This window comes from Solanum lycopersicum, chromosome 4 (genome assembly GCF_036512215.1).
Source record: "Solanum lycopersicum chromosome 4, SLM_r2.1".
NCBI lineage: Eukaryota > Viridiplantae > Streptophyta > Magnoliopsida > Solanales > Solanaceae > Solanum > Solanum lycopersicum.
In genome coordinates, this window is record NC_090803.1 from 54,522,031 (window position 1) to 54,546,486 (window position 24,456).

Here is a 24,456-nt window from a genome sequence, read left to right on the forward strand (position 1 = left end):
TGATAATCAAATACAACTTTTTTATTGTATTTCTAGCAAAACCTAATAAAAGTTGGATTATATACTATTTGAATATAATGTATAAAACCAGAATTTTCAGTGAAACTAATTGGCAAACCCATAGCACATATCATTTTAGCAAGTTCTTCAAGATTTTTTTCTCTACTATATGAAAGTGGTAAACTAGAGCCAAAAACATTAGACGGATTTAATTATGTTTGTACCATGTTAGAGCCGCCTACTCCTACATTTTTCAGGATGGGGGTACCCTTTTTTCTTAGCTTCCGCTACCGCTTTAGCATGCAAAAATTCATTTTTACAAGACATTAAATGACTACTCAAATGTCCCGTCCCGTCAGATTTACCAAAACTTTTATGATTTAATCTATGTTTACAATTATTACAAATAGCTTGTGTTTTATCTTCGTTTTGTGTCATAAATTGCCAAACAATCGATTTTTAGCACGTTATACCTTAGGCCTAGGATGTACGGGGGTGCAGAGGCAGGACAACGAAAGGGAGCGGGACTGAGTAGGTGGCTCAGTTTCATCATCATCATTATCAAAAGTAGGCGTACCAGTATATTTATCAACATCATTATCATTATCATTATCATTATCACTAAGAAAATTCTCATCAAAAAAACCAAAGCGACGTTGTAAATGTTCATGATAAGGATCTAATCCTGAATTACTATCAATATTAAAAATCGTATCATCAACATGTGTATAATCATCCGTATTTATTCTTAATATAGTAGATTTTTTAGTTTTTTGATTTAGAAGATCTATCGGTTTTTGTATTATCGGAGGATGTAAAGTTATACATATTTCTTACACGCTCAAATGCACTTTTTTTATCCTTTTCTTTTTGAACAATATTTTTACCGGAATCCATATTAAAATATTAAACGTGAGATTATATATAATACGAAAAATGTAATGCAAATAATAAATCACAAAATAAATAAATAATTATTTAAATATAAATAAAATATAAAATAAAAGTTGAAACGAATGTACCGAATGTCTACATAAAAAAGTAGGCGTTAATGACTGATTGATCGCCTAAAGCTGAACGTGAAAAGTTAAAAGTTAAATTTTGAAGCTCCAAATTCAATTTTCAAAGACCAAATAAGGCAACACCGAAATTTAAGATATTATATATTAGAGAATTAGAATTGTTACCCACAAATCGTTACCCAACGACTATAAACGTATAGATTTAATTAAAAAAAATTGACCGAACCGGTAACGGGTAATTTTCGAAACTGGAAGGGACCCGTAAATTCTGATTTTCTGTCCCGTTACCTATCTCGGAACCGGACTTACTGATTCCGCTGCCAGTATTAAGGATATCCGTAATGAGTTAGGGAACCACCACATGTACTCACACCATTTTTTCACTCATTTTCACATTTATTGGTCCTTATTACGAATTATCCAAATTAATCTATTTTTTGTGTGTTATAGCCCATGGATCGAGCTCTCCCAAACACACAAAATATTTTCTTTCTCAAAAACTTTATGAGGACCTCCGAAATGATCTAGGGAACCAGCGCATACTCATAACATATTTGAACATTCATTTTCACATTTATAAGTTATTTTAGGAATTACCCATATATCTCTTTTTTTCGTGCGTTATAGCCCATGGATCTGGCTCCTTGGAGCACTCAATATTTTTAAAAAAAAACTTACGAGAACATTCGTAATGAGTCAGGAAACCACCACATGTACTCACATCATTTTTTCACACTCATTTCTACATTTACAGGCCCATTTCTACTTTACAGGCCCTTTTAAAAAAATTATCCAAATTTCTCGATTTTTCGTATGTTATAGCTTATGAATTTGACGCCCCAAAATTATGTCGAAGTAAATGTCATATAACTCAACAACTGAGATAAAAAAATTAATATAAGAAATATAAAGGATAAATTGATCTAGTGAAATAAAAATACACACAAAGTAATTAAACTACTCTTAAAGAAATTTTTCTAGGTTCTCTTTCATGAAGTATTATTTTTGGTAGTTATATTCTGGAAGTAATTGTCACGACCCAAATCCGGGCCGCGACTGGCACCCACACTTACCCTCCTATGTGAGCGAACCAACCAATCTAAACCTTAACATTTCAATATAATATCAACAGAAAGTAATGCGGAAGACTTAAACTCATAATAAAATCAATAACTATTATTATCCCCAAAATCTGGAAGTCATCATCACAAGAACATCTACTTCAAATTACTAAATCTAAGAGTTTCTAAGAAGCTAAAAATACATAAAAGCTAGTCCATGCCGGAACTTCAAGGCATCAAGACATGAAGAGGAAGATCCAGTCCAAGCTAGAAGCATTAGCTCACCCTGATATCCGGAGTAATGAAGACTGGCTAGAGTTATTGTTGAGTCGAAGATGACGGCACGTTTGCTGCACTCCACAAATAAACAAGAAGAAAACATAAAAGTAGGGGTCAGTACAAAACACGAGTACTGAGTAGATATCATCGGCCAACTCAAAATAGAAATCAATATATACCAAGTAATATCATAAAATCAACTATGATACTCAACATGTAGCAACAACAAGTACTATATCATTAACAATTACCGTCAAGTTCACACATGAGGACTCAAGCCTCAATACCATATTTATTTGGGAATTATGTTCATTAGATTAAGTATATTAACCTCTTTCAAGATTCATTATCTTTATTTCTCTTGTGTCGGTACGTGACACTCCGCTCCCTCATATTTATTAATCCTCTTGTGTCGGCACGTGACACTCCGATCCCCTACTACTATGTGTCGGAACGTGACACTCCGATCCCCTAAATCTACGTGTCGGTTCGTGACACCCGATCCCCTAAATCTACGTGTCGGTTCGTGACACCCGATCCCCTAAATCTACGTGTCGATTCGTGACACCCGATCCCCTAAATCTACGTGTCGGTTCGTGACACCCGATCCCCTAATCTCATTCTAGTAATTCATCAAGCCTTATCTTATACCAAGGCATCATCATCTCATTACTGTAGTTCATCAAGCCTTATTTTATACCAAGACATCATCATTAACAAGAGATTAGGTTTTTATCAAGATTTAGGATTTAATAGCTTCATCATGCTTTATTTCATCACAATCATATAATCACATTCATGCAAGCATACAATTAAGCACATAGCAGGGTTTTACAACATTATCAATACATATCATTCGCTATTAAGAGTTTACTACGAATATCGTAAGAGAAACCATAACCTACCTCCACCGAAGATTAGTGATCAAGCAAGCAAATTCCCAAAGCTTTGTGTTTTCCTCTTCGTTTCTCCTCTCTCGATCAATCCTCTCTCCCTCTTTGTTCTTTCTATTTTCTTTATTCAAACCCTCTTTCTTTTACCCTAATTAGTATATAATTAAGAATAAAAGATGACAATAATAACCCACTAATTAACTTAAGGTTACCTCTTTTAACCCCCAAGTAATTATACTTATTAACATTAACCCACTAACTTTATAATTAAAGCAGGAATAGTCAAAAACGTCCCTTAAAACGTATAAAGAAATCTGACCTAGACTGGGATTACGCAACCTGCGACGGCCCGTCGTGCCTGCGACGGTCCGTCCTGCAGGTCGTCGCAAGGTTTAGAGACTCAATTTCCACCAAAGAGTCCGTGACGGTCCGTCACACCTGTGACGGTCCGTCCTGCCATTTCGTTACGAAGTTCAGAGAGTCGATTTTCAGTATCCAATTTCAGATTTTCTAAGTGTTTTGAAACGAGACCCTGCGACGGTCCGTCGTGCCCATGACGGTCCGTCGTGGGGTCCGTCGTCTCAGCCAGTTTTCCAGAAATAAAATCTGCTGCTCAAAACGACTAAACAGGTCGTTATAGTAATATACATCAAGAGTAAAAGATTCATGAACTCAAATCGAACTTATATTAAGAAATATAATTTTATTGATAATTATTTTGAGTATTTCAATATAATACTCACTTATATAGTTAATGTTTGTGACACATCCAATTTTTAAATCATGATTTAAATAAACTTCAATGGCTAATTATAACGTGTTTCAATCCAACAAACGCAAAATCTCATTCAAACGATTCCAAATTTTATAATTGCTTTATTATCTTTCAAGTTCTTTTATTATATTCTCTCCGTTTTAAAAAAAAATCTTTTTTTTTAGTTTATCTAAAAAAGAATGATCGTTTTTTTGTAACATTTTAATTTCAACTTTTCACAATGCATGTTTAATACTTCAAGATTAAAGAAGAATTTGTACATTTGATCTAACATTAAATTAGAACTACAAGATTCAAAAGTTCTGATTATATTCTTAAATTTTGTCTCAAATTAAATCAGATTATTCTTTTTAAACGAATGAAGTATTATTTACTTGAAATGCCAAATTTTAAATTAAAAACAGCCAACTACCCTCTTCCTTTTACCCATGCTCAGTTAGACTGTAGCTAGCCTACTGAAAAAGAGATGATGTAATATCCTATGGAAATATTGGTGTCATGGAAAAAGATGAAATTTCACGGACATAGTTGACTTTGTTTTAAAAAAGCTGAAATATTTCATTTTATTTTATTTTTTTCCTTGGGAAACTATATTATGACTTTGTATTATATAACTGGAAAATATCAATATTTATGGCGGAGTTAAAATTAGAAATTTGTGTAGTTTGAATGTAGTTTTTGATGGATTGTAGTTTTGTTAATTATAATATGATTTTGATTCAATGGCATGAGGAGTAGCATAATTGACAGATCATACATAGAAAATAAATGAAGAAAAAGGATGCAATATATCAACTTTACAAAAAGGATAGTGTTATAGTAAAAGAATAATAGAACAAACGTGTCATTTAAGAAAGAAATTGATAAATTCGTTATAGTTATGTCATATTTCAAGGGTAAAAATTATTTTAAATACTTTTAATTTTATAGACACTCTATAAAGTTGTCTTTTCAAAGTAGCAGTGTATAAAATTGTCTAATTTGGGCACTCCATCTCTGCAACTTACACAGCTTTATTGTTGATTTGATGTTTGACAATTAGAATGTTAATTACTTGTCATTAAGGAAGTTTAATTAAGATATACTAAGTTTTAGTTTTAATTTTCACAAACTTAAAGGTTCTCATTCACTTACTAACATAATCATATTTACTAATTATATACAAATTAAGAGATTATATACTACCTTGGGATGAGCAAATTATAGTTCATAAATAATATGTTAAAATATTCTAAGATATTGTATTCATAAATCACATTTACCATATTTCTTTTATAAGTAAATGTTTGTAATTATAGCATATCATTGCAAACTTTTAAATAAGGAAAACGGCTCAAATATGTTTTTTATGTTATCAATTAAAAGTTTAGCTCATTTATGTTATTATTGTTAAAGAAAAGGTCTACTTATATCATTATTTTTTAATAATAATTTTATAAAATTATTTTTGATACGTGGTCAATTATAATTCGGTCATATCATTATATTTTTAATTAAAGAAATAAAAAATAAATTAGATATGTCCACTATATACCCACTAACGCCCATATGGGCCAAAATTTGAATGACAAAGGTATAAGTGAACCAAACTTTAAACAGATGGTATATCTAGACTTTTTCAAATAGTTTAGGATAGGGGTGTCAAAAGTAAACCCAAACATAGGTAATTCGCCCCTAATTTTAAAGGTTGGGCTTAAGATAATTTGAATTAGTTCAATCTCAATCCATTCAAGCTTAACTCATTTGAGTAGAATTCTCAATTGAGCTCAATTCAATCTCCAATTTCAACCCCTTTTTAAATTTTTTTATTAACATATGTTCTTATATTGAAGATATGAATTACTATCTATTCAACATCTTTTAGGATTATCTATCTATTTGTTACTTTTTTAACAAAAAATATTTGAGCAGAAATTCAAGTTGTGATTATAAAAGTTTAATATCAATATATTAAATTATTGAGATTAATCGAGTCAAATTGAGCAGATCAAAACCTAACTCATTTTTTAGCTCATTTGAACCTAAAATAAACTTAAACGAGTCAAGATCCAATCCAATTTTTATCAAAACCCATTTTAACATTTTTAATTTTAGTCTAAATCATCCATTTAACACCCCTAATTTAGGGACATATTTGATTTTTTTTATATATATATAATGAAGTTACACTTGAGAAGAAAGAGAAAGAGAAAGAGACACATGGTAATTAATAGAAGTTACACTTAAAAGAAGGCAAAGTGCATAAGGGCAGAATTGCCTCTTTTGCTCCCAGTAAAAGTCAGGGGTAAATTTGTATGTACATTCACGTGGCGCCCATGCATGCCCAAAATTAATGAGCTGTCTACTTGCACTATTTTTCTAATTTTTAAGTACAAAAAATGGGCACTTGTTAATTCGGTTACTCACATTTTAGATTGGATTAGGAAATCAATCATATTATAACTTTTTCGTTCGATTCTAGTCTTCTTGTTGCTTTTTTTTTTTAAAAAAAAAATAATCTTGGTGTCAATACGTATATGATAGCCTGATTAAATTTAAATTTATATTTAAAAATTCATATAAAACACTTTTTAATAAAGATAATTCAATAATTAAGAAATTTTGAATTTAATATCTCTTGATTAAAAATAAAAAGCCTTCAATCATTAAGGTTATGCATCTAATAGGAACGTAGGAATTAGTCAATTACTTATGCAGAAATTATTTATCATATATATTCTCCATCTTAATTAAGTTGATTAAATACTCTAAATAACAAGAAAATACAAGAATGTTTTTTATAATTTCTTGAACTAAAAAAAATTTAAAAAAAAATATATATATATATATATAGCAGCGGTTTAAATCTTATTATATTTGAACATGTTAGGTAGCACGTTGAAATTAAAAAAACTGTTACTATTAAATATAGAAAGAAGAAAAATCTAATGGCTTGGCTTGATCTCGCTCCCTTTCCGCACTATTTCTTCTCGTAGAAAGGTAATTGAGAATCTCGAGAACCTTCTCGAGCGTATGTCTTCTGTTTATTTCGTAGAGTATTTGCTTAGTTTCCCTTAGTAAACATTTTATTTAATTTATTTGTTTGTTTAAAAGAAATATATCTTTTTCTTTTTTATTGGTCTTTAATGATATTTTTATAGGACATATTTCAGATAAAATTAAAAATATTTTGATTCATTTAAATTTAACATCATAAATTAAAAAAACTTCTTTTATTTTCTTAATCATTGTACGAGTTAATCAAATTGAACAGACAAATTGAATAAACAGCATCAGATATTTTGTGGACGTGGGGATTGAGGGAATCCCTGTTCTTAAGGAAGGAGTATTTTTTAAGTTTAGTCGTATTGTAAAATCTAAAAATGACAACGACATATCATATATTTCATATGTTGAAACTTATACAAAACAATTAAAAATGTATCAAAGGTCAAACGTGATATTTCTCATTTCATATTATTTGGATTTTATATTAAAAATATTTTTTTTTATTTTTAATCTATGAATAAATAAGAGAGTTTTTTTTTAAAAAAAATTATATTGAATAATTACATAAAATAGTAATATAATACTAATAATCAAGTTTTAGAATTTCAAATTTTTTAATAAGATTAGTTTAATACTATAAAAATTCATTATGCATAGTATTAGCTATTTGTATATTAATTATTTTATTTTTTTATCTACATAACATAACATATAAATTTTCTCATATTTTATATATGCTCATATTATACGAAATAAAAATACGACGAAAACATTGATTATATTAGTAGTGTTATGGAGTATATATTATGTGGAAAAGGAAAAAATCAAATCAAACACCGTATATATTACTGCTATCTAGCTAGATTCTATGAGAAGATTTTCTTATTTCCATTTTTATAATGAAACAACAAAATTATGTTTCTTTTTTTAATAATAATTCTAATACACGACGAGTAACTCCATTATTTATTTACTGGTTACTCCAGTACCAATTCATCTGTATCCATGTGATCTGAATAAAGGCCTTTCTGTCTTCTTTCATATATATTTTTTCTGACTTACAATAATATCCCTTGGGAAATTGATGTTAAAGGTTTTAATGGCAGCACGTACAATAATGGAGAAGCAAAGTAATGGGATGAATCCAACTCATTATACTTCGAGCAACTGCATTAAACATAAAATTATTATGTACTTTAATATTGACATAAAAATATGTTTTTAAACTTTATATGGTGATATTTATGTTCTTTAATTTTAGATATACATAAATAAGTACTTATACTAATATAAAATAGAATAATCAAACATATGTATCTTACGTGCATTATAACAAGAACAATTTTTAGTAGTTGACATTAATATAGAGCGTTAAATTGTTTATCGACATTAGTTAAGTATCATAAAAAATTTTAAGAACATATACAAAAAGTGTTATTTACAGCTAATACATATTTGCAATATTAAGAATTAATTGCTGATTTTAAATATAATAATGGCATATCACATGCATAAAATGCCGTGTAGAACATGAATTGTCACATATAATGCCTAACAAAACACATGTAATTAATTATTCAATGTTATATAAATTTAAAACATACTATATATTATATTATGTCTTTTAAATTTGTACGATGTTAACGTGAAAATATATATTTCCAGTGGTCCATAGTGTTAGCTTTGACCAATTTTCTCAGTGAATCTTACTGTTACTTATCGACATCAAGCGGTATTTCTATCTCTGTTATTCACTTTTCACCGCTATATATTGCTCTCCAATCCTATTATACGTATTTCGATTTTCGGATATATCTATTTAGAGTGATTTATATGTATTAAAATATTTGATAGATGAGAGAGTCATAAGCGAGATGGAAGAGAGACGAAGGAAGCAAGAGATTAATTATGTATTTCAAATACATATGAATCTACTTGGATATAATATATCTACAAGAAATTACATTTGAATTTCACTATATATATATATGTGTGTGTGTGTGTGTATGTATGTATGTATGTATCTGAATGCACCAAAATCTGATAAGATACGTTATATTACAAACTAAAGTGTATCTAAATAATTAACTTCTAAACATGTTAAGATTTACGAAAGTTCTTTCTTAATAAATCATGAAACCTTAATCCTTATAAGACTTAATAATATTATTACTAGTACTTTAGTATTTTACGTTATAATATTATAGGTTCTTACTCTTAATGTAAAATACTCTAGCACACGTATAATTTGAAATTGAGGTCCAGAATATTTTTTGTACAAAATAGTTATGTGAAGAGAAAGCTTCTTGTTGTTATATCTAACCCATGTGTATATAACAGATTTGATCTTACATGTCCGGTCTACTTCTGATCCCAATTGCACATACAGATTTAAATTTGTCATCACGTAAGTTTTGTGCAATGTCTTGTCACTTCGCTATGGATTTCCAAAATAATACTATATATATATAGGGATTATTTGGTTGGAGATAAGTTATCACGAGGTTAGATATTATGGGGTCAGCTATCCCACCATGTATATGAGATAATTTATTTCATTATTATGGTCTATGATATAAATGGTGGGTTAAGTTATTTCAAACATGACAACTAAACAAGATACAATTTTTTATCTCATCACTATTATCTTTAATCCCTCACACCAAACGAGACCATGGTATATATTAATATAAAGTAAAAATTTACAACGAACATGATAACTCCGCCCCTGGTGCATACCCGTAAACAAAATATTCCTCGGATACTAACATGCTCATTAATTCTTAACCAGAGGTCTTATATTCAAATCTTTCTCTGTATAAAATCACTTTTATTAGAAACACTTCCTCCACCAATATAAAATGTATTGATACAAATTTAAATTTATTCAAATTTCATTATAAATATGAAATATTAAATAAAATAAAATAAAACACATCAGTTGAATGATAAAGTTGGACGTACGAGAAAGCAGTGTAGCGAGTACAATAATAGTAGGATATGACATCGACTCCCTAGCCATATTAATACAATGAATCTGCTCAACTAGCCACAAATTCTGTCATATAAATAAAAATTATTTGTCGCTTAAGAATGGAGCTAGCTTGTACCGCCCCGCAAAGAGTTACATTAAAATCCAATAATTTCAGCACCTTCATCAAACGTGATCGAGGCAAATCGTAATACGGAGGTTTAAAGACACATGTCAATCTTCAGACCAAGGGTCAAGAACATATGCCACTTTTCAGATCAGCCATTGGGGGTTTGCTTGTAGGCTAAGACGAGCAATTAATGCTCACCTAGCCAAGACAAGGACGTCTCCCAAGAATGGGACAGCAACTGATGGGGCAGTTTCCTTTTTTGGCAATAAAGCAGCCTACTGCTTTTTTGTAAAATTTCCTTTTATATCTTTTCTGCTTCCCAACTGTCACGACCCAAAATGCGTCGTGAGTGGCACCCACATTTATCCTACTATGTGAGCGAACCAACCAATCTAAACCCCAACATTTCAACCATAATTAACATAATATAATGCGGAAGACTTAAACTCATTAATGAAAATCGATTAAATAACTTCTAAAACTCATTACTTATTATTCCCAAAATCTGGAAGTCATCATCACAAAAACATCTATCCTCAAATCACTAATTCTAAGAGTATCTAGAAAGCTAGAATAAATAAAAAGCTAGTCCATGCCGGAACTTCAAGGCATCAAGACATGAAGAAGAAGATCCAGTCCAAGCTAGAAGCGTTAGCTCACCCTGAAATCCGGAGTAATGAAGACTGGCTAGAGTTGCGGTTGAGTTGAAGACGACGGTATGTTTGCTGTACTCCACAAATAACAAAGAAAGAAACATACAAGTAGGGGTCAGTACAAAACACAGGTACTGAGTAGATATCATCGGCCAACTCAAAATAGAAAACAGTATATATCAGATAATATCATAAAATCAACTACAATACTCAACATGCGGCATTTACAATTACCATAACCCTTGGTCACAACACCAAGCACATCAATGAGGACTCACGCCTCCCCATCATACTCATTTGGGAATTAGGTTCATTAAATTGAGTATATTAACATATTTCAAGATTCATTCTCTTTACTAATCCTGGTGCCGGAACGTGACACCCGATCCATATTCTATCCTGGTGTCGAAACGTGACACTCCGATCCTCATATACTATCCTGGTACCGGAAGGTGGCACCCGATCCATAGAATATCCTGGTGTCGGAACGTGACACTCCGATCCTCATATACTATCCTGGTACCGGAACGTGGCACCCGATCCATATACTATCCTGGTGTTGGAACGTAACACTCCGATCCTCATATACTATCCTGGTACCGGAACGTGGCACTCGATCCATATACTATCCTGGTGTCGGAACGTGACACTCCGATCCTCATATACTATCCTGGTACCGGAACGTGGCACCCGATCCCCTAATCTCATTACTTTCGTTCATAAAGCCTTCTTTTATACCAAGGCATCATCATTAACAAAGTAGATTAGGGTTTTTCGAGATTTAGGATTCAATAGCTTCATCATGCTTATTTTATCACAATTATATAATCACATTCATGCAAGCATACAATTAAGCATATAAAAGGGTTTACAACACTACCCAATACATATCATTCGCTATTAAAAGTTTACTACGAATAGCATAAAAACCATAACCTACCTCCACCGAAGATTCGTGATCAAGCAAGCAATTTCCCAAAGCTTCGTTTTTCCTCTCTCTCGATCAATCGTTCTCCCTCTCTCTGTTCTTTCTGTTTTTCTTATTCAAACCCTTTTTCTTTTACCCTAATTAGCATATAATTAAGTATAAAAGATGATGAATTAACCCATTAATTAATTTAAGGTTATCTCCTTTAACCCTCAAGAGATTGGATTATTACTATTCAACCACTAACTTTATAATTATAATCAGGAATAGTCCAAAACGCCCCTTAAAACATTTAACAGAAATCCGACCCTGCCTGGGATTACGTAGCCTGTGACGGGCCGTCGTGCTTGTGACGGGCCGTCGTGCCTGCGACGGTCCGTCCTGCTGAGTCGTCACAGAGTTCAGAGACTCACTTTTTATTTAAGACCCTGTGACGGCCCGTCATGCCTGTGACGGTCCGTCCTGCCACTTCGTCACGAAGTTCAGAGAGTCGATTTCAGTATCCAAATTTCAGAATTCTAAGTGTTTTGGAACAAGACCCCCTTGACGGTCCGTCGTGCCTATGACGGTCCGTCGTGGGATCCGTCGTCTCAGCCAGTTTTTCCAGAAATAAAATCTGCTGCTCAAAACGACTAAATAGGTCGTTACACCAATGTTGTGACTTATTTAAAGAAGGGCTTGTGAGAGTTTTTAGGCAGATTACTCTTGTAAAGACTTGAAGAAATGCATATTGGAAAATTTGCATTTGCCTGCGAACTTTAGTTTTCGATTTGGCCCCGTTGCTTGGCTGTTTTAGTGAATTATTTTGGTCGTCTTGTTGATATGCCTTTGGGTGATCGTTTGATTGTTTAGACTGAACATTTGAAGAGTTGTGCAAGCATTCAAGGCTGTCCCACAAGGTTAAGAAAATAGACCCGTGACATAGCTAGTATATTGGTTATGAATTAATATAGGTGAATAGCTTCGGTATATATTATGTATTGTGTTAAAAATCACTTTAATATATTTAAATACATGATAATTGATATATAACAGTAAATTTATATGTCTTGTACTAATTATGTTAAATTAAAAGATCATATGTATAAAGAATGAAGGTAATGCCATCTTCTTTTATTAAAAATACATATAGGTTTTGTCAGTGTAGTTTAAAATTCCAAATATCTTAATATAATTTGAAACAGTACGAAAGGTTAGGAAAAGTATAAAAATTTATAATAATAGAGCATAAACTAGTATCACGCCCGTTTGAACATCTTATATGAAATAGTAATTTGATATTTAAGTTATACTAGTATTTATCTACCAAATTATTCTATTTAGGACTTGGTAGGCAACACTAATTAGAATAGTTCATTGATTAAAATTTAGTTCATCTAATATATTGTTTGGCTATTTTATTTAACTTAATTCACGTGTTAGTGTTACATCATATGTGATCTTATTTATCGCTAGAAAGTGAAGGAATAAACTAATCTAAGGTTTATCAATCTTTGGACAGGACTCCTTAATGATTAAACTATCCTCCTAATCCTTTTTCTAAATTTCTTTTGTAATTGATTTGGTTTGTTATTTATATTGGTATGGTTTTAAATGTTCTTTTTAATTCTCCATAATTTGATTATTTCACTTTTTTTAAAAAAAATATCTCTATTGTATAAAAAAATTCAATGTATTTCGTTAATTAACTATGTGAATTATTTTTTTAAAAAATAAATTTTAGGTATTGAAAAATTTAAGCAACATTAAATCTATGTAAAATTTAAGATTTATTTAACTAATAAAAAAATAGAAATACACTGTGTTATCAAGAATCTCCGTAGTGATACATCACACTTCAAAATTAACAACAATGATATATATATATATATATATTATTGTTATCTACCTAACAAAAAATAATATTGTTGGGCGGTTATCTACCTTGCTCCAATTACATGATTAAAGAATTTCATAATAACCTAATAATGTAATGGGAAAGAATTTTATTTTAAAAAGTTTTAAATTAAACACAAAATTAAGTAAGAAACACTAAACCATACACTTGGAAAAAAATAATGTAACTAATCTCAGAGTTGTTAATTCATGCATTACTAGTCTTTGCGTTCATAATCTATGCATTACTAATCACGACATAATCAATATTTATATCAAACGATCCCTTAATAACTAATGACTATTTACCTTTGTTATTCATGCCGAATGTGGAAAAAATAATATTTTTAATAGGTAATAATTCATTTGAATAAGTAAAACGCTTTAGTATGCCGCAGTTGGTCTATTGTTTTTGCCCATATTGTTATTTTGTTCTTGTTGATTATTATTCTTATTAATTATGTCATAAAGTTATTTTTTAACAAAACGTGTTAATTATAAAAAGGAAACACACACTAAAAAGTACTAAATAATTCTTCGAACTCATTAATATAACAGTTAAATATTCCTTCTAAAATTTATGACCAAACAAATAGTAAAACTTCATCGAAAAAATAGCTTATAAAAATATTTAAACTCAAATGCTAGCGTGACATAATTTTTTCTCTCAAACATAAAACAAAATATAAGAAATCAGGGTAAAAATAAAAGTTTAACAAATTTCCCCCTTGACCTGACTTTCTAACAAAATAAATTTGTCCATCTTCTTCACATAATCTTTAGAATCTTGCATCTCTTTTCCATAATCTCCTCCATCAAATCTATGTCTCGTTATAGAGAACTTTTCTGAAACATTTTTTCCAACAATTTTTTTTATTATTGTCAAAAAGATTGCGGCTAGAACTACACCCTTAGAATGAATACCCATCTATAACATGGCTCCATCATTGAACCATGACTCTGATAGCATTTGTTGGGATCAAAATAAGTAGGTATAATGCGGAAAGTAGCAAATCAAACATCGAAAGACCACGACTCCATGAGTAAGAAGGCAAACGAGAAAAACACTAAAAGACAAAAAGATTTAAAATTGTTCGATCAATCGACCTACATCCATAAATAAGGAACAAAAATAAACATTATCAAAATTTCCATACCATATACATATACTTCATCCGTTTAATAAAGAATGACATAGTTTCCCTTTTAGAGCCTGTTTGGCTCAGCTTAAAAGCTGGTCAAACTGACTTAAAAGTTGGTTTTTGATTTATTAAGTTGTTTGACAACATTCAAAATAACTTATTTTAAGTTAAAAAAAACTTATTTTAAGTCAAAAGTTAAAAGCTTGGGTAGGGGTGCATTTTTTTTTAGCTTATAAGCTGTTTTAAGTTGACCACATTTTTATCTTTTTGCCCTTAATATTTTTATACAATCTCCAATTACCCACATAACCTAACATCTCTTTCTTCTATTTTTCCCTTTTCACGTTTGACATAACAACTTCAGCACTTTTATCCAAATGCATAACTGCTTATTTTAAAAATAAGTTTCACCACTTTCAAAAGTACTTTTTTAAAGTTGCTTTTATTAAGCCCATCCAAACGGACCCTTAATCTCTTTCAAAAGAATGATCCTTTCCTCTTTTGGTAAGACTTTAATTTCAATTGTCTACATGACATGTGACCACAAAATTGCAGGACATTTTGATACATTTAACATAATTTTTATTTATAACTACAAGATTAAATTTTTTTCTTTTCTTAAAAATCATTCTAAATTAAACTTGATCATTTTTTTAAAAATTGAGAGAGTATAACTTTATCAAATAAAACAAATTATAAATCATAATAAAATATAAAAATTTTAAGATAGGGGTATACAAATCGAATCATTAAGTCAAATCGAACCGACGAACCAAATCAAACCGAAAAAAACCTGACTCGTGTTTTGATTTGATTGGTTTGGCAATGGAAGAAAAAAACCGACCACTCTTGATTTGGTTTGGTATTAGAAAAAAAGAATTAAACCAAACTCAAACCAAACCGACACACACACACATATATATAAAACAAAAATTTATTTTATTTATAAATAAAAAATATTATTTATATGATTTAATTTAATTTTTATATTTGAGAAACCAACATAATAGGTTTATAAATTTTTTTTTTAAAAAAACAAACCGAACGACCTATGTAGTATGTACCCCCTAATTCTAGGGCACTGAATTGACCGGAGGTTTGCCCAATTTTAAAAGAAGAGCAGGGTGAAAAGTCAAAAAGGCAGGAGAATTAAAAAGGTGATGATGACTAATGAACCCATAAATTCTCTCCCTCTGAACTAAGATCTATTAATAATAATATAAAACTTCAATTTACATGAATTAATTTAAGTTGATACAAAATAAAAGAAAATATATAAAATTTATATTTTAAAAATAAATAATAAATATTCATATAGACTAAAAATGATAGTAATGACAGTAGAAAATAGAGTGAATAAATTTTTTCATTGCTTTTATATGTCTGATTAACTTCTTTTGTCTCTCCATATAAGTAGGTGCTTTTACAACATCACAACTCAAATAGAAAAGAGAGAGAGAGAATGAATATGGAGGTTATTGGTGATGGAAGAAGAATATGCAGAGAAAATAGTCCAGAAAGAGGGAAATCACAGAGCAACAGAGTAGTATTAATGAGAGCAAGTTTTAAAAAAGTTCAAGTTGTCTATTATTTATCAAGAAATGGACAACTTGAACACCCTCATTATATTGAAGTTACTCATCTTGCTCATCAACATCTTAGATTAAAAGGTGTAAATTTTTCACTTTTCTTTTTTGTTTTGTGATATAAATTGAAATTAATGTGGAAGTGCATTTTTTTTTGTTTTTTGTTTTGGGAACAGATGTTATTGATAGACTTACTGTGTTGAGAGGCAGAGGCATGCCTTCACTATATTCTTGGTCTTGTAAAAGGTATGTGTGTAGATGTCCATGTTTTTTTTCTTCATTTTTAACATTTTAGTATTGAACCAATACTTTACGTAGGCTGAAATTTACAAGGCGAAGTGACATGATTGAGTATCAATTTTAATTTAATTTATTACAAGTTACAAGTTGTGTTTGTATTAATTGAAAATAAGTGACTTGAAAAACTTATCGAAGTAAGTGTAGGTGTTGGATTTGGTCATAGATTTCAAATTTTCTTTCTTTTATTTGAATTTTTTATGTAGTTGAAGATGGGTGTTTGTACTTCTTACCAAGGAGAAAGAAGACTTCTTTTTTGGAATTAATGAAGATGTAGTTGAAAATCAGGCTTTGAAGCATTTTTTTTCTCTCTAAAGTTTGGAATGAAACCCCAAATTGAATTTGAAAATCTATTAACCAAACACTAATTTTGAAATAAAGTGGGAAACTATTTTGGATAATAACAACTACTTTTTTTGGGTCTCAATTCAGTCCGCATGACTTACTTTTATCTTATTTGTTAGCCTGAAAAATTAACACATTTATATAATAATAAGTAACAATTAAATTTTAAAATACTCATTTATCACTCAAAATTATTTAGAACCACAAATATTAATCACTCATTTTAAACCATTAGTTTTAAATATTTTTATTTCTTTTTGAAATTTCATGTCTGAAGGGTAGGGGGTTTGTGCAGGCCAGTGAAATGGAATAGATAGGGTGCCACAAGTTTGAAATATTGATGATAAATTAAATTATAAAATGAGACAGATATTATTTTCATGACCAAATGGCTCCTTATGTTTAATATTTAATAACTAACCAAAAATATTTTTAATGTAATCAAACAATATCTTTAAACACTTCACTGGTAGTAATATTAATTTGTTTGTTCCTTTGGTTGGAAATTTTATGGGAGCACTACGGTAGATAATATGGTACTAATTCTTGTAGGAGCTACAAGAATGGATATGTGTGGAATGACTTGGCTGAAAATGATTTCATCTGCCCTTCTGAAGGAGCTGAGTATGTTCTTAAAGGATCTGAAATTATTGAAGGTTCCACAGGTAGGATTAAAATTTCTTTTAGTTTGAAAATGAGTTGATGTTTTTGACATTTTCTAAATTTTTTATTTCAGAAAAATTTCAACAAATTCATACATCACAGTTGATGAGAAACGGCCAAGAGTCAAGACGCAAATCTGAAGTCCCAAAACGACATTCAGATGAGCCGCCAGAAATTGTTGAGAACAGCGACAATTACTTGGATGAAGAATTATTTGAAGAGAAATTCTCAAGCACACCCAATTTCAGTTGCTCAAGAGGTGTGATTTGTAGTGATGAGTTAAATCGGAAGAATAATTCTACGGAGTTAACTCACACAAACTCGTTATCTCCTCCTTCAACAACTTCCTCTTCGCTCTCAGACAAACCAATTCATAGCACCACTGAGGTCATCAACACTTCCAAAAGGTTCGAAGACGGTGACCCGGTGGTTACCGAGTCATTACTGAGTCGTAACTCGGTCCTCTTCCAACTCATCTCCTGTGGCGGATCTGTGTCGTTCAGAGGGGGGAAGAGTCCGCCGCACATTGCGAAGCAGCAACCGCCGTGCACGGTGGCGGGGGCGAGGAAGAGCAGTAGTAGCTGTGCTAGTTTTCATAAAGGAGTATTGTGCAAGGTGGCGATGAATGAGGTGGAAGAGATAAAATACATGTCGGAGAATCCACGATTTGGGAATTTGCAATCGGAGGAGAAAGAGTATTTCAGTGGGAGCATTGTCGAATCAATGACGACGGAGGAGAGAACAGCTCAACTGGATTCACAATTGAAGAAATCTTCTTCCTATAACGAAGAGAGGTCAGTTAAACTGAGGTTTGGTTTGTTAATTAATAATTTAAAATGGAAAGGAAAAGATCAAAAGTCCCGTGACTATGCAAGGACTATTTTGTGAATGTAAGGTCATTCATTTTACTAAAATAGTTTTAGAAACTTGTTACTACTTTGGTAAAAGTTCGTTTGTCTCAAAAAACTTTTTCTTATTTTAGGTGAAAAAGCTGTGTCTAAGTTGAAGAATAGACAGGCTTTAATATTTGGGTGTGATTTAATATGTAGGAGCTCAAAGGCAGGGCTAAGAGAAGTAGCAACAGAAGAAGAAGAAAAGGAGGAATTGAAGGCTGTAAAAGGAAAATGCATCCCAAGGAAAAAGTTTTCTTCTAAACACTCCAAAAAGTGACCTTTTTTCTGCTCTTTCAGATCACCAAAAGCTTTTCTTTGGGGCTTTTAGTTGGAACTTAGTTATAAAAGTACTGTTTTATGCTTAGGTTGTATTTTGTAACTCTTCAAACACTTCTTCTGGTAGGGTTACTAAAACTCATCAGAATTATTCAGGATAACTAAGGAAGTAAGGTCAAAATGTAGGATTTGATATTCATCACTTGCTCTCAAAATCTAACAACCTCAAGTTTTTTTTTTACATTCGGATGTTCAGTTTGCGGTGGAGTTCGAGATAAATTCGGACTGTGCATTGAAGGATCCTAACATGATTTTCTCGATACCTGAGGCTTGAACCTGAAATTTCTGATTAAAAATGGTGCAATCCCACTTGTATCACAACCGATGTTTGCACAACCAAAGTTTTATTTATTAGAGGCAATTTTATTTTGTTGTTTTACAAAAAAAAACAAACAACTTGTCTTACCGAAAAAATCATGTTAATTACCTCTACAGTTGAACCAAAGAGAAAAACTATCTTGTACTTAAGGTAATACTAGCTTGCTCTGTGTGACATATCTCTCACCATTAGTAAGCAAATTTCAGTTATTTCATCCATTTCGGATTTGGCTCCACTTCATTATCCCTTACCTCCATTTCTTCAAGTACATATTTAAATGAAAAACATGTATTTTATTTAAACTTTTAAGGTTAAAATGATACTACGTTAATAAATATTATACCCATAGTCTATCATTTTCTTTCTATATATGTTTTGATGGATAAAGTGATACGAGATTATGGTTTTAGAGTTGGGTTTAATGAATTTTCAAGTTGAGTAAAAAATATAAGGAAAAATAAGTTAAATACAAAACTATAAGTTTAGTATTCTCTAATTTTTTTTTCTTTTTTTAATATTATATAATTTTTTTTTAATTTTAGTAGAAGTTTAGAGATACATAACCTTCTCTCTCCTATAACACACACTTCCCCAATATCATGCCTATTTTTTCTCCACTAAAACACTCAATCTTCTGAATCACTTTTTGAATTTTGAATTATTAATTTTAATTAAAAACGTTTCACAACATTTAATATGAAATTTCGAATTTCAAAATTCAAAAAATTTGAAATTCATGAAAATTGGACCATTGTTCTCTGGTTCTTCTTCTTCTTACTCCATCATCCGTCTATAGTTCTTCTTCTTCTTAATCCATCATCTGTTCTTATTTTCTTCTTGTTCATTGCTATATTACACCAGCCGTCTCTAGGTCTTCTTTTTCTTCTTACTCCATCATCCGTTTTTTTTGTTCATTGTTCTATTACATCATATTAATGGATCCTTTTACTAATAGAAGGATTTATGATTCGTACGATGAAAATTGGAAAGAAAATAGAAAAAAGTCTTTGCGTGATCCTATGAATGTTTGGAAGGATTCAAACAAAGATTTTGGCGAATCATCTAAATGAAAGGTTGACAAAAGAGAAAAGAAGCAGCAACCATTGTTGTTGAAATTAGTAAAATTTTTAGTAAAGGAATCCCATATGTATCATGAATTTTTGAAAATTGTTATCATGTATCAGACAATAAGTTTAATACATAAGTACTCAGTGTGTTATAATGTGTTAGTCGATGCATTGATACATGAATTAGATGTGTATCATATGATTTTCTATATATCAAGAGCTTTTGAAAATTGTTATCATGTTTCAGTCAATAAGTTTAATAACTGCGCCATCAAGTGTGCTTGCCGATACATATCGACTCAGTGTGTTATAGTGTTTAGACGATGCATTGATACATAAATTTGATGTGTATCATATGATTTTCTATGTATCACGATTTTTGTGAAAATTTTTATCATGTATCAGTCAATAAGTTTAATAACTGGATGTTCATAAAAATGTCTTCAAACTAGATGATATAATCTTGAATTTTTAAAATTTGAAATTGTTATCCAATTACGTGCTGAATTAATGCTTATTAATGAACTGTTACCGTAATTTAAGCTGATTTAGATAACAAATTTAAATGTTCCGTTTTCCCCCTTTTAATATTAACAATTTTAAGTTACTATGTATCATTTACCATTTATCACAACATATTAATGTATCACGCCACAACAATTTTAAGGGATTACCGCCCTGTGTTTTTTGGATCAAATCCGGTGACAATTCTCCACTCATGTCCTTCCAGAGCTGGGTAAGTGATCTTCAAGGGCATCTTCTCGATCCATTCTTCCCAGCGCCCCTCAATCAAATCCATAACTGCTGTTGTTTGTTCAGGAGTAACTAGTAAATACTAAATTTGTCGGAACAGAATGTAATTATTGTATTACACTATGAGATTCCTTAAATTTATACATTAATATACAAAAATTAAATAGAAGGTAAAATTTTAATTATATTAAAAATATATTCATGTAAGCGCCACATAAAATTAGGGGTGTGTACTATTTAGATTAAATCAAAAAATCAAACCAAATAAAATCGAATTTTAATTTGGATTGATTTTTTGGATTCTTGGTTTGGTTTTGGATTTATAATTTATTTTGTTTGTTTTTTTGGTTAGATTTCGAATTCAGAAAAATAAAAATAAAAAAACCAAATATATATATATAGAATTAAGTTGGAGTTCATCACTTTTGTCCCTTTTTAGTTATTTCCATTATTGACTTAGTTTATTTTCTTATGTTTGGACATCTATAACTGATATATTTTTAAGTATTATGTTTTACATTTTATTTGTGATTTATATTAAAAAGCATACTTAAGAAATTTAATATTATATATATAATTTTTTAAAAATTGCAAATAACTTTGTTATGTCTCTAATTATTGACATAACTGATTAACCAAACCGAAAAAATCCAAACCAAAAAGAGAAAAACCAAACCAAACCAAATTTATTTTGGTTTGGATTGAGTTACACTTCTTCAAAATCAAAAATCAAAAATCGAAAATCCAAACCGAATAGTTTTAAACTGAATCGGAAAATCGAATGCACACACCTACATAGAATAATAAAAGTGGTGACTTAACCAGGGGCGGAGGTACACTATACCCAGTCCAATTGGATAACGTTTGTCAGAAAATTACATCGCATATATAAGTAAAATTACATCTTAAATGATTAAATAACATATTTTGAACACCCTTAAACACACTAAAGTCTCCTAGCCCAACGGTATCTTGGATCAACGCATTGCAAGATGCGCGCACCCACATGTTTGAATCCCCGTTTTGAATAATTCAAAATAACTACTATCTATTAAAAATCTTAATTAGAAACCTAATTGCAGTTAATAAATATGTTTTTTTCCTAACAATTCAAAACTCATATTTATATTTTTTTAAGTCATTTTTTTCAATAAAATTTTAAATAAAATTTAAAAGTAATTATTTAATTTAAATTTAATTAGGAAATTCTAATTTTTTTTCTGTACCGCTACTAAAACTGAAAAGGGCTCTATATAGAATTTCTTTTTTATAAAAATTCATTTGATTTTACTCTTTATTTTTCATATCTTGTTGTTAAGTCGCCAAAGATTGGTGAAATCTCGAAGTATAAAAGTGATTTCATCGTAAACTAAATTTTCTCTTGCTCTTTTTCTTTTTTGTTCACTTCCTATTAAATAAACATGAAAATTCAAGTTAAATCTTATGTGGTTTGATTTTAAAAAATTTAGTATATTTTTTCATTGAAAAAATTAATTATTAATGTTATATAGTTCGATTTCAAAATTTTAGTGCGCCCATCGTCAAATTATTGTTTTTACTATGCAAATTTTGGACACCCTTCATGAAACTTCTGATTACGTCACTGAACTTAACTGAACTTAACTGACTAAGAATAAATATGTGCTAAGGATAAATGTAACCCTTTCTAAAAGTATTAGGCAAATATGACTATATTCCGTTAACTAAATACAAGAAAACAAAATATTCAAAATCTCTTATAAAATGACATAAATTTGTAATAAGACTGCAAAATTAAATCTATAAAATAAATTAATCCAATATTTCTTAGTCGTGATAACTTGTATAATTGCAACCTATTCATTGTTTAGCTTTTAAAAGACGTTTGTGGATTGAGAAATCTTACTTTTTTGCAAATAGTTTGCAAAAACTCCCAAAGGTAGGAACCTTTGAGATGGTATACATTGAAATTAGGGGTAAATTTCATAAATCATCACGTAATTATGATTTATTCTTCACTAATATCACGTAATTATATCAATTAACAAAAAATATAGGAGAAGCTAACCAGTATCACAGCAACATGGTCATAAAGCTACTTTTATCACCGTAAAACATTTTGCTTTATAGTCATTATTCATAATGAATACAACTCAAAATCAGATTTACTTCGTTTTAATTTTATAAACAATCACATTCCTATTTCATTCCGAATCTCCATTAGAGTAGAATTATCTTCCATTGTATATCAAATCTCTAGACTTTTATGAGTACAATTGATTTGTAATCGTGTTGAAATAACTTCAATGAGATCTTGTAGGTCGTATTATTCTTGAGATGTATTTCATTGATTTTATAATTATTGTAAATAGTTTTTGAAATCCACGATTCAAAATGTCTTAACAGAAGTTGTGAAATCAATATTTTAAGAGAAATCAAAATATAAACAATATAAGAATTAGTCAAATAAATACAACGTATAATATACCCTACAAAAAAAATATAGAATTAGCTATAGAATTTCTTAGCAATCTCTTGTTGCCAATCTGTGTTATGAAATTACTGGTTGTAATAAATCATTCAGAAACATGAAGTAACTGAGATTTTTAGATCCAGTAAATAAGATGAACAGAAATTTATTTGTAAAAAATAATTTAATCTGTAAAACTTACCAGAATGTTGAATACTCTTTTATTTCTCTTTTTAGGAAGAAAATCAAGTCCACTGAATTCACAGTGTCCCCTTAAGGAAATTATTCCCCTCTAGTATCCGAGGTTTGATTTGGAATATAACCTCCCAGGGTAAAATGATCTTAATCAATAGAGTGTAGATACCAAAAACTCTACTGTCAGCGAATCAATCCACAGCTGGAAAGTACACGAAGAAATATATGTTTTTTAAGAAGAAGGAAGATCAGAAAATTCGTTAGGAAATATTCTGAATACTGAATGGTATTTATAGGCAAGAATAATATATTCTGAAAGGTTGCTACCCTTTCAGAATTGACACGACCATTAATGAAAGGTTGCAAACTTTCAAATGGTATTGACTGTTCCTAAAAGTTGCAACCTTTCAGAACAGTCATGGCGGGAAATTTTGAATATAACGGAATTTAAAACGGGTCACTCGCGCGGATCCGAGTCGGGTCGGGTTAACTAAAAAGTTGAAAACATTTCGGTTAAATTCTGTTATCAACTGATTTATTGAAAATAATTTTTGGCCATTTAAATTAATTAATAAATAATTAAAATAAATTTTGTCCAAAAAATTATCTCTCGATCGATCATTTGCCAAAGCCAAAGCCAAAGCCGAAGCGAGCGATGACGACGGCGCGAGGGGGTCCCTCTTCCAACCCTTTTAACAATTAATAGTTGTGTTTATTTATTTAAACTCTCCTATTTTCATTTCCATTACCGATGAGGGACTATTGCCTTTTTCAATAAAGCATGAAAGGAATTTTCAAGTTCCCAACCTTTCAAGTTCTAAACTTTTCAAATTCCT

General features: G+C 30.2%; 1 protein-coding gene across 2 annotated transcripts; it reads left to right on the forward strand.

Moving 5' to 3' along the window:
* The first annotated feature begins 16,058 nt into the window (after positions 1–16,058).
* Positions 16,059–19,018, forward strand: LOC101256278 (protein SOSEKI 2). 2 transcript variants are annotated; one of them, XM_004237368.5, is made up of 5 exons: positions 16,059–16,387; positions 16,480–16,549; positions 17,498–17,610; positions 17,682–18,402; positions 18,658–19,018. In XM_004237368.5, exons 1-5 carry the CDS (start codon positions 16,180–16,182, stop codon positions 18,776–18,778), a joined length of 1,233 nt encoding a protein of 410 aa, XP_004237416.3. In that variant the 5' UTR covers positions 16,059–16,179; the 3' UTR covers positions 18,779–19,018. The 2 variants fall into 2 exon arrangements, with proteins under 2 accessions (XP_004237416.3, XP_010319750.2); XM_010321448.4 differs by having other exon boundaries at positions 16,125–16,387; positions 18,591–18,686.
* Positions 19,019–24,456: the final 5,438 nt, after the last annotated feature.